At 50.4% G+C, this 12390-nt stretch overlaps 1 protein-coding gene across 1 annotated transcript in view; it reads right to left on the bottom strand.

Annotated features, from left to right (window-relative positions):
* The window catches only part of LOC139281548 (differentially expressed in FDCP 6-like), a 118603-nt gene that overhangs the window by 71999 nt on the left and 34214 nt on the right, over nt 1-12390 (bottom strand). Inside the window, exon 3 of the mRNA XM_070901713.1 lies at nt 6065-6247. Within this exon, the coding sequence (XP_070757814.1) occupies nt 6065-6247 (183 nt within the window). The remainder of the gene's footprint in view (nt 1-6064; nt 6248-12390) is intronic.

Here is a 12390-nt window from a genome sequence, read left to right as displayed (position 1 = left end):
TTCTGCCCTCCTGAGCATCCCTGATTGTAATCGCTCAACCATTGGTGGCCGTGCCTTCTGTTGCCTAGGCCCCAAGCTCTGGAACTCCCTGCCTAAACCTCTCCACCTCACTTTCCTCCTTCAAGACGCTCCTGAAAATCTACCTCTTTGACCAAGCTTTGGTCACCTGCGCTAATTTCTACTTATGCGGCTCGGTGTCAAAGGTTATCTCATAATACTCCTGTGAAGCACCTTGAGACGTTTCACTATGTTAAAGGCGTTATATAAATACAAGTTGTTGTTGTTTTTAGGGTTTAGAGATGGATAAAAAATGAAGCTTTGTGTTGTGTACGGGTAAATAACTGACAAACTGAGCCAGGAGAAAAGTAACTTAACTTAAGTGTGCTTTTATACAATCCAAAATGGAGTTCCCCAACCAGCATGAACCAGCATGAGTACAGCAACTGTGAATAGCTCCCGCAGGGTCCTAATGCCTGTCCCGTGAGCTCCAGAGTATGAACACAGCACCTTGCCAGCAGAGCCCAGGCAAACAATGTCACAACTACATCGTGCGATCGCCCTAAAGTGTCAGCATGGCTTAGTCGCCCCGAGGATTGTGGGCTGAAGCCTCATTCCGCACCTTGAGCACAGAGTCTACACCGACACCTCAGTGTTATCCACAGATAGGAGGTTAAACCCAGGCCCCGTCACAGAGCCTGCTGAGAGGAGCGGGGCTTCCCCAGGGATCTTGGCCAACATTCATATCTCAGCAAACACCAGTAAACAACAGATCATTTGTTGGTATACTTCCACACTGACCTACATAACCACCGACCGTACGGGACGGGAAGTATTTCACAAGTCCTGCAATTCGAAGTCAAGTTCCCATTAATGTACTGACGTGGATAGAGAACTGGTTGGCAGACAGGAAGCAGAGAGTCGGGATAAACGGTATTCCTTTTCAGAATGGCAGGCAGTGACTAGTGGGGTGCCGCAGGGCTCAGTGCTGGGACCCCAGCTATTTACAATATACATTAATGATTTAGATGAAGGAATTGAGTGTAATATCTCCAAGTTTGCAGATGACACTAAACTGGGTGGCGGTGTGAGCTGTGAGGAGGATTCTAAAAGGCTGCAGGGTGACTTGGACAGGTTAGGTGAGTGGGCAAAAGCATGGCAGATGCAGTATAATGTGGATAAATGTGAGGGTATCCATTTTGGGGGCAAAAACACCAAGGCAGAATATTATCTGAATGTCGGCAGATTAGGAAAAGGGGAGGTGCAACGAGACCCGGGTATCATGTTTTGTCAGTCATTGAAAGTTGGCATGCAGGTACAGCAGGCGGTGAAAAAGGCAAATGGTATGTTGGCCTTCATAGTTAGGGGATTTGAATATACGAGCAGGGAGATCTTACTGCAGTTGTACAGGGCCTTGGTGAGGCCTCACCTGGAATATGGTGTTCAGTTTTGGTCTCCTAATCTGAGGAAGGACGTTCTTGCTATTGAGGGAGTGCAGCGAAGGTTCACCAGACTGATTCCCGGGATGGCGTGGCTGACATATGAGGAGAGACTGGAATAACTGGGCCTTTATACACTGGAGTTTAGAAGGATGAGAGGGGATCTCATAGAAACGAATAAGATTCTCACGGGACGGGACAGGTTAGATGCGGGAAGAATGTTCCCAATGTTGGGTAAGTCCAGAACCAGTGGACACAGTCTTAGGATAAGGGGTAAGCCATTTAGGATTGAGATGAGGAGAAACTTCTTCACTCAGAGAGTTGTTAACCTGTGGAATTCCCTACCGCAGAGAGTTGTTGATGCCAGTTGATTGGATATATTCAAGAGGGAGTTAGATATGGCCTTTACGGCTAAAGGGATCAAAGGGTATGGAGAGAAAGCAGGAAAGGGGTACCGAGATGAATGATCAGCCATGATCTTATTGAATGGTGGTGCAGGCTCGAAGGGCCGAATGGCCTACTCCTGCACCAATTTTCTATGTTTCTTTATTCTATTCTCACCCACACTCTCTGTTCCCATGCTGAAGGATCGGACTCAGGTTGGGGACAGTTCTATGGACATCGCTCACCCTGAAGCATCTCACCCAAGTGACCATTAGTGATATGGGAGCCTGGACAGTGAGTGTCAGTGGGCCATTCGACAACAACGAGCAACTTAGCCAAATGTCAAGCTCCCCTGACATTCGCACCCAGCCAAGGATCTTAGAATAACCGCAATCCGACACACAATCAGGATTTGTGGCATCAAAGTCACAGGATTTTGCACCATTTAAACCAGCTGCTTGAGAACAGAGACTGCCTGCTCACTCACAGTCTCTATGCTGCTGTTTGCCATTAAACTGCTCCGCAATGTCACCAGGCCTGAGGCTTGATATTTCACCGACATTACATAGAATTTAATAGCAATTACATTACAGAAACAGGCCACCCAGAACAACCAGGCTGGAGAATTAATCATTGGAGCTGGAGGGGTGGGTGGGGGGGGCGGGGGAGAGTGGGACTGGCGTCGGATTACTGGGGGGATTAACCATTGGAGCTGGGGGTGGGGAGGTGGAGTGGAACTAGGGGGAGGAGTGGGAATGGGGGGGATTAACCATTGGAGATGAGGGTGGGGGGGGATTAACCATTGGAGCTGGGTGGGGGGGACTGCGTGGATTAACCATTGGAGCTGGCGGGGGGTGGGACTGGGGGGATTAACCACTGGAGCTGGGGGGGGGGGCGGAGAGTGGGACTGGGGGGATTAACCACTGGAGCTGGGGAGGGATGGGCGGCATGGGATAGGGAGCTGGTGGGATTAACCATTGGAGCGGGGGGGAGGGGGGGGATAGTGGGGTGGGTGGGATTAACCATTGGAACTGCTGGGGGGGGGGGGATTAACCATTGGAGCTGGGGGGGCGGTCAGAGAGACTGGGGGGGATTAACCATTGGAGCTCGGGGGGTTGGGGGGGAGTGGGACTGGGGGGATTAAACACTGGAGCTGGGGGTTTGGCGGAGTGGGATAGGGAGATGGGTGGGATTAACCATTGGAGCTGGGGTGTGGGGGGGGCTGGGGGGATTAACCATTGGAGCTGGGGGGGGGCAGGAGTGGGATCGTGGTGTGGGTGGGATTAACCATTGGAACTGCGGGGGGGGGGGGATGGGAGAATTAACCATTGGAGTTGGGGGGGGGCAGCAGTGGGACTGGGGGAATTAACCATTGGAGCTGGGGGAGGGAGTGGGTCTGGGGAACAGTGTAACCGAGATCGATGTTGCATGGGTGAGGAGACATCTAATGGGGCAGAGAATCAAGGGGGAAGAGAACCAAAATGGATAATGATCGTAAAATAAAACTATTGTCCCAATCAGTTCCCTGTTTGGCTGCTTTCTCCCTGGTCTCACCATAATTTCAGCACAAACAATACTGGGACTGATTTTAAACACCTTGCTGCGGTATTTGGGATGGGGTCGGGTGAGTACTGAGCATCTAACAGAACATGTGTCTCCCAGCGAGGTGGCTGTGAATCTGGCTGTCCCAGATTAATTGTGTGTGGGCGGCACTTAGTCTCCATGTTTGCCCACGCCATCATGTCAGATCTGTAAATCAACCTCAAGGTCCGACGTTAAAAGGCCCCAGAGTGAGGTGTCCATCTGCCTGCTTCTGAATCCCACTGTCTGGTTTCATTGTCCCTAGTAATATTTAACATGCTACATTAAAACATAACGTACCATGCCACATATCTGTGTTCACATCCCTCCATGCCCTCGCCCCTCCCTACCTCTGTAACCTCCTCTGGCCCTACAACCTTCCGAGATCTCCGTGCTCCTCCAATTCTGGCCTCTTGCGTATTCCTGATTTTCATCCCTCCACCATTGACAGCTGTGTCTTCAGCTGATTAGGCCCTAAGCTCGGGAATTCTCCCCCTACACTCCACCTCCCTACCTGTCTCCCCGCCTTTAAAAAGCTCCTTCAAACCTACCTTTTTGACCAAGCATTACATCACCTGTCCCAACATCTCCTGCTTTGACTTGGCATCAGTTTTTGTCTGCGTACACTCCTGTGAAGCGCCTTGGGATGTTTGACCATGTTGGAGCCGCTATATAAATGCAAGTTATTGTTATCTAGTGACCAGACTACTTAGCAGGTGCAGTACACCCCTGCCCATGAAACACCCTCCAACAAATCAAGAAAACACATAAAAACAGATAGTAAGAGTTTCTACAGGTACGTAAAAAGGAAAAGAGTGGCTAAAGTAAATGCTGGTCCCCTAGAGGATGAGACTGGGGAATTAATAATGGAGAACAGGGAAATAGCAGACGTTGAACTAATATTTTGTATCGGTCTTTACGGTAGAAGACACTAAACACATCTCAATAGTGGATAATCAAGGGGCTATATGGCTACACAATAACTATCACTAATGAAGTAGTACTCGGTAAAATAATGGGACTAAAGGTGGACAAGTCCCCTGGACCTGATGGCTTACATCCTAGGGTCTTAACAGAAGTGGCTGCAGAGATAGTGGATGCATTGGTTGTAATCTACCTAAATTCCCTGGATTCTGGGGCGGTCCCAACAGATTGGAAAACCGCAAATGTAACGCCCCTATTTAAAAAAGGAGGCAGACAAAAAGCAGGAAACTATAGACCAGTTAGCCTAACATCGGTCGTTGGGAAAATGCTGAAGTCAACTATTAAGCAAGCAGTAGTAGGACATTTGGAAAAGCATGATTCAATGAAACAATGAAACATGGTTTTATGAAAGGGAAAATCATATTTGCCAAATTTGCTTGAGTTCTTTGAGGATGTAACGAGCGGGGTGGATAAGGGGGAACCAGTGGTTGTGGTGTATTTGGATTTCCAGCAGGCACTCGATAAGGTGCCACATAAAAGGTTACTGCACAAGATAAAAGTTCACGGGGTTGGGGGTAATATATTAGCATGGATAGAGGATTGGCTAACTAACAGAAAACAGAGAGTCGGGATGAATGGGTAATTTTCCGGTTGGCAAACAGTAACTAGTGGGGTGCCGCAGGGATCGGTGCTGGGGCCTCAACTATTTACAAACTATATTAAATGACTTGGATGAAGGGACTGAGTGTAATGTAGCCAAGTTTGCTGATGATACAATGATGGGTGGGAAAGCAAATTGTGAGGAGGACACAAAAAATCTGCAAAGAGATATAGACAGGCTAAGTGAGGGGGAAAATATTTGGCAGATGGAGTATAATGTGGGAAAATGTGAGGTTATCTACTTTGGCAGAAAAAATAAAAAAGCAAATTATTATTTAAATGGAGAGAGATTACAAAGTGCTGCAGTACAGAGAGACCTGGGGGTCCTTGTGCATGAAACACAAAAAGTTAGTATGCAGGTACAGCAAGTAATCAGGAAGGCAAATGGAATGTTGGCCTTTATTGCAAGGGGATAGAGTATAAAAGCAGGGAAGTCCTGCTACAACTGTACAGGGTATTGGTGAGGTCACACCTGGAGTACTGCGTACAGTTTTGGTCTCCGTAAGGAAGGATATACTTGCATTGGAGGCTGTTCATAGAAGGTTCACTTGGTTGAATCCGGAGATGAGGGGGTTGACTTATGAAGAAAGGTTGAGCAGGTTGGGCCTATACTCATTGGAGTTTAGAAGAATGAGAGGTGATCTTATCGAAACATATAAGATAATGAGGGGCCTCGACAAGGTGGATGCAGAGAGGATATTTCCACTCATAGGGGAAACTAAAACTAGGGGGCATAGTCTCAGAATAAGGGGCCGCCCATTTAAAACTGAGATGAGGAGAAATTTCTTCTCAGAGGGTTGTAAATCTGTGGAATTCTCTGCCCCAGGGAGCTGTGGAGGCTGGGTCATGGAATATATTTAAGGCGGAGGTCGACAGATTTTTGAGCGAAAAGGGGAGTAAAGGTTTATGGGGAGCGGGCGGGGAAGTGGAGCTGAGCCCATGATCAGATCAGCCATGATCTTATTGAATGGCGGACTCCTGCTCCTAATTCTTATGTTCTAAAGCCCCCCTACCCTAACATAGCCCACCTTGCTCCCACCCCCTCCCACCTTCCTTAGTGAAACGCAACAGACCCTCACCTCCTCTTGGACGACGATCGGGGGATACTTGTCCTCTGACAGGAAGTTGAAGAGACACCAGAGCTTGAAGGCGTCTCTCTCGGCAATCAGGCCCTGGCCTTTCGAGGGTTTGTAGTTCTTCTTGGCAGTTAATGTCCAGCAAAGGTCGTTGAATGTTTCTTTGACAAAATTACCGTCTTGCACCTGGAATAAAAAGTGACATCACATTGGGAGTGTCAGTCGGGTAAAGCCTTTCATACGAACGACAGCAACAATTAGGGAAGGAAGAATATTTGGGCACAGATGGCAACTTTCCTTTAGAACGCTGCTCTCAGTAACGAGTACATAATGATCAGTCACATGACCATGAGTCAAACTCACCCTTAGCACCCAGACTGATGGATGCTCCTCTCCCTTTAGTCGTAGCTGACTGGTCCTTTCTCCTGCCTGTTCCATCATTCCTACCCTCCCTCCCACAACAGCAAGATCCTCCTTGTCCTCACCTTCAACCCCAGCAGCCTACCCCTGCACCAAGCCATTTGCTGCTGTGTCCTCCACGTGTGGTGTTATCCCAGCACTAAGCACCGAAACCTCTCCCCTCCCCTCTCCGCTTCCCCGGAAGACCATTCCCCGGATCTCCTTCGTTCTTCCATCACGCTGACATCTAACTCCCCTTCCCCATATACCCACAGCAGGTACCCAGCTCTCCCCCCGCCCCCCCATCACTGCCCAGATACCCAGCTCTCCCCCCCCCCCCATCACTGCCCACAGATACCCAACCCCCCCCACCATTGCCCACAGATACCCCGCTCTCCCACCCCCCCATCACTGCCTACAGATACCCAGCACCCCGCAATCACTGCCCACAGATACCCAGCTCTGCCCCCCCCATCACTGCCCACAGATACCCAGTCCCCCCCACCATTGCCCACAGATACCCCGCTCTCCCCCCCATCACTGCCCACAGATACCCAGCTCTCCCCCCCCCCATTACTGCCCACAGATACCCAGCCCCCCCACCATTGCGCACAGATACCCCGCTCTCCCCCCCCCATCACTGCCCACAGATACCCAGCACCCCACAATCACTGCCCACAGATACCCAGCTCTCCCCATCATTACCCACAGATATCCAGCACCCCACCATCACTGCCCACAGATACCCAGCTTTCCCCATCATTACCCACAGATATCCAGCACCCCACCATCACTGCCCACAGATACCCAGCTCTCCCCCCCCCCCCCATCACTGCCCACAGATACCCAGCTCTCCCCATCATTACCCACAGATATCCAGCACCCCACCATCACTGCCCACAGATACCCAGCTTTCCCCATCATTACCCACAGATATCCAGCACCCCACCATCACTGCCCACAGATACCCAGCTCTCCCCCCCCCCCCCATCACTGCCCACAGATACCCAGCCCCCCCCCACCATTGCCCACAGATACCCAGCCCCCCCCATCATTGCCCACAGATACCCACCTCCCCCTAATCACTGCCCACAGATACCCACCTCCCCCCCCATCACTGCCCAGGGCCCCACACACAACCTGCCAGGTGAGGCAGCAATTCTTGTCAACCTGCTCTCACCTGGTACACTGCATCCCTGCTCTCGCCTCTGCCTCAGAGACTCCAAATGCAGACTGGTTTTATCCATCCCCTACTCCTATTGCCCAACCATTGGCGACCGTGCCAAGGCCCTAAGCTCTGGAATTCCCTCCCTAAACCTCTCTGTCTCTCTCTCCTCCTTTAAGTTGCTCTTAAAACCTACCTCTTTGATTCCTGTCCTAACATCTCCTCATATTGCTCGGTGTCAAATATTGTTCGATAATCACTGCTATGAAGAGCCTTGAGATGTTTTACTATATTAAAGGCGCTATATAAATGCAAGTTGTCATTGTTGCCCTCTTGTTCTGGAATCCCCCACCAGAGGAAATATTTTTCTCTGTCTACCCTATCCAAATCCTTTAATCTTCTTCAACCAGTGGTTCTCAAACCTTTTCGGTAGGAGGACCCTTTTTCAAATAGATTAGTAATCGCAGACCCCCCCCATCTAAATTATAATACGATATAATACTCATACTATGAAAGTGCTGCATGTAAAGAGTGTTTAATAATGCTTGTAAGAAAACGAGGGGGATAAATTTGGCTGCTGCACTTCCCGTTAGTGCCTGTGGGGGACGTTAACGGGGCACTGAGGGGTTACTGACCGGGCCAGGCGGATTCACCGATGCCCGTGAACTTCGTTGGCGGTTTTGCGCTGGTGCCCAGAGATCGTGACATCATCCGGTGCGCAGCGCTCCGTTACCGGCCCGGATGCAATATTCGCTCCTGCCCCCTGCGATATCGCCAGGCGTCGACAACGGCAGCTTCAGGAGGTGTGGTCACCGCGGCCGGCCACTTGGGGAGCGGTTATTAAAGGCAATGCTGGTCAGGTAGGGCAAACCTAATTCCTCGCACCAGTCTGGTGCTTTCTGATTGCTTTCCACCGCTGATTTCTGCGCGGTGTCTCAGCCCTCCATTCTCGGATTCCTTCGGGCTGTAATGCAAGTCGCGTAGGTCCCATGGGCCCACACAGAGAGCAATAGAATGTTTCAGCCCATCACCGGCTCGTCCCTTTAAGCGAGGGAAGGAGCCTCTGATGCCGGCAGCGCTGGACGGAACATCGTTGAGCGCTCTGCCGATATCGCCCCCTCACACACTTTAGCACTCTAAGGGAGGTGGCAGTGTGTGAGTTAACACTCCACTTCCCTCTTGGAGCATTAAAGCGGAAGTTCCCAGGAGCAGAAAATCATTTTCACCTGCCGATACTTTGGCGATAATTTAAAAGTTAGCACCCCAAACAGGGCGCCATGCAATGTCTAGCCTCTAGTATTTGCTCACAGATGGTGAGATGGTGTGCCTGCTTCTCACTCCAGTCTATTCTTGGTGTGATGTTAGACAACTTATTTCTACGCCTCCTTTCGCTAACATCCCTTCCCCCATTCAGCAAGCCAGATGTCACTTGAGCTGCTCCAATGACTCCACGGTTAAATACACTCGCAAGTGTGGCACTGTTCACAGACCAGGAAGATCGCAGGTCAGATCCTTGGTCTACAATGACTTGGCTGGTGGCAAGAGTGAGGAGGATCGCATTCACGACAATCGGTGTCAGCACCCAACCGTAAGAAGGGAAAACTAAAATTGGGGCCAAATTTCCCAATCCTGATTACTCTGCTAAGACTCCTGCTGGAAATAGGCTTGTGTGGGGACTGGTGAGGACAAGATCTGCTCAGCTATCATAGCATGCCAATACTTAGTATCCAGGTTCACCCAAGGAATGGCCATAGGAACAAGGTACCACAGGGCAGCCAAACCGATACCAGGACGTGGTGGCTTCAGGTCAGGGAGGGAGAAAATGCACCTAGTTACTCCTTCCTGTTTCATTTCAGTAAATTTACTCCCATTTGCCATCCGTGCTGAGTTAAAAAGATTGCTCCTTTGTGTCTCCTGTCCCTGAGACCTCGACAATCATTGCGTTTGGTTCAGGTTAGCCTGGCCTCCCCCCGCCTTTCGCTCGATCCACACACTCACTTCCAAATGCTTGGACTCGCCCAGCTCCCAAAAATAGTTTGATTTCTGAAAATAGCCATCCCAGCAAATCGAAAATATCAATTCCCACACATAAAATGTCATTCCAGAGTTTTCTTATTTCCGCTTGCTCAACTTGAAATGAGCAAGACTGTTCCTCAATTGATTACGATTAAGTGTGTCAATTTCACCCCGGACTCCGTGAGGCAGGTCACATGTGGATGTTTGGGATGATCCCACATTTATTGAAATATATCTGAAGGTTGATCCATGCTGCATTTACCAGCCGGGTTTAAGCCCACACATTACACAGTAAGGGTGTGTGTATAAGATCCCATCATCATCATCATCGGCAGTCCCTCGGAATCGAGGAAGACTTGCTTCCACTCTAAAAATGAGTCCTTACGTGGTTGAACAGTCCAATACGAGAGCCACAGTCCCTGTCACAGGTGGGACAGATAGTCGTTGAGGGTAAGGGTGGATGGGACAGGTTTGCCGCACGCTCTTTCCACTGCCTGTGCTTGATTTCTGCATGCTCTCGGCGATGAGACTCAAGGTGCTCAGCGCCCTCTCGGATGCACTTCCTCCACTTAGGGTGGTCTTTGGCCAGGGACTCCCAGGAGTCAATGGGGATGTCGCACTTTTTCAGGGAGGCTTTGAGGGTGTCCTTTTAACGTTTCCTCTGCCCACCTTTGGCTCGCTTGCCGTGAAGAAGTTCCGAGTAGAGCGCTTGCTTTGGGAGTCTCGTGTCTGGCATGCAGACGATGCAGATCTAAGCTCTCACACAAAGCTACTCCCCTTCCTCCTACCTTCACACATGGAGGTCCCACTTTTGCCATGAGCTGATTGGATAACACCCGTTAGTAACGTTCCAAACAAACCATCGGGCAAGACGGCTGATTGGATAACAGAACCGCCAATCAGCCTGCGACATCAGGGAATGTCCGTCTATAACAGTAAATGCCCCAATACCCAACCACCGAGCAGAGTGCCAGGCAGGTATGCACTCTGTCAGCAAACCATTCCGCACTAACCATTTAAAGTAGGAAGGGAGGTAGAAGGACAATTGGTCAATGTTTCACGGACCTCAGTTTGAGAACCACTGCCCATCGCCCGACCTGGCGTGTCTTTGTTCTCACCAACCTCTTTCAACTGCCGCAACTCTGCTGAAACTTCACTTCCATCACCTGGATTCCTGGCCAACAGGACGCACTGCTGTACTGACCACACCGTGACCCAGCCTGTGGCTGCTGAATTCTTTTATCAAATTGGTTTCTGATCTCCTGGACTTCCCTGGACATCGAGACTACATTTCTGCATTGGATTAGACTGGATTACAGCACTATGTTTCTGCCCTGGATCACAGCACTACATTTCTTCACTGGATCACACTGGATCACAGCACTACATTTCTTCACTGTATCACACTGGATTACACTGTAAGACTTACCTGCTGTGTCTCTATCCCTGCTGCTAAAAGATTTTTTATCTTTAAAACTCGGGCTGTGTCCCTTTCCTACAACCACTGTCTGTCCCACCTGTGACAGAGACTGTAATTCCCGTATTGGACTGTTCAGTCACCTGAGAACTCACTTTTAGAGAGGAAGCAAGTCTTCCTCGATTCCGAGGAACTGCCTATGATGTGTCTCTGCTGAACAGGTTCTGCTGGCTCCTAGCTCACTGTTGCTGCTTCACGTGCTGCCCGGTGTCTCGTTGCCCCGGTTTTCAGCTTTGCGGGTCGCTGGCTTGTGGTTTCACCGTTTTTCCGCCACGTTGATTTACGGTGACCTCCAACTTGCGTCACTGTCGCCATCAGCTTCCTGCACCATTACCGACTCTCCCTCCTGCAGCACATCCTCAAACTCTCCACACCTCAAACAGCTTCTGGGCTTCACTTGCCTGCCTTGGGCAGCGGACCGTCGATGCTCTGTGCTGGCTCAACCTGTTCATCCATGGGACCTCCGACCCTGACCTCCCTACTATTGTATCCCATTAACTGCTACATTTAAACAGGACTATGTAACCTGAACGTGTTTCCCCTGTAACCATTCGCGTGTGCATATCGGCTACCGCTCCGGACCCTAGCCATTCAATACTCTTTTCCATTTCTCTCTATCTCTCCCTGACTGCTCTCTCCTGTCCTCTTGCTGCCTTTCATCTTTCCTCTCTCAAATACTCTGCCCTCCCAAATCCCTCCCCCAACCCTTCATTACTCTTTGACTTTCCTATTCTAACCCCCTCCCCCCCGCCACCGCCGTCCCAGGCTTGACTCCCTCCTAGACAAGTCTGCAACTTCCCTTGGCATCCTATGATGGGCCCATCGAGGCCCTCATCACTGCCTCCTCACGAACAGCAACCCCAACTGCCCAATCCTACTCTCTCCCTGACCTTCCCGCCCAGCGTGCCCACTGAGGGCTAACCTTGCCAATCTCCTCCCCATCCAACTCACCCCTCCAAGTGCTGACCCTGTGAACGCTGGCAGTGCATCAGCCATCACCGACCCTCTCCGCATCTCCCTCCAGAACGTCTGTTCACTTGTGAACAAGGTCCTTGCCATCTATGAGCTTATCGTGGATAATTGCATCGACATCATGGCCCTGACAGAAACTTAGCTGAGGGGTGATGACACCTAACCTTTAAACGAAGCCTCCCCGCCTGACTATACCTTCCACCATTTGCCCCGTACAGACCACCGTGGTGGCGGTGTGGCTCTCATCACTAAATCACACCTTGGTCTGTGCCCCTACTCCTCCGGCACTTTCTCCTCTTC

Source organism: Pristiophorus japonicus, chromosome 15 (genome assembly GCF_044704955.1).
Source record: "Pristiophorus japonicus isolate sPriJap1 chromosome 15, sPriJap1.hap1, whole genome shotgun sequence".
Classification (NCBI taxonomy): Eukaryota; Metazoa; Chordata; class Chondrichthyes; family Pristiophoridae; genus Pristiophorus; species Pristiophorus japonicus.
The sequence above is the reverse complement of the archived record's forward strand: the minus strand, read 5'-3'. Positions and strand labels throughout refer to the sequence as shown.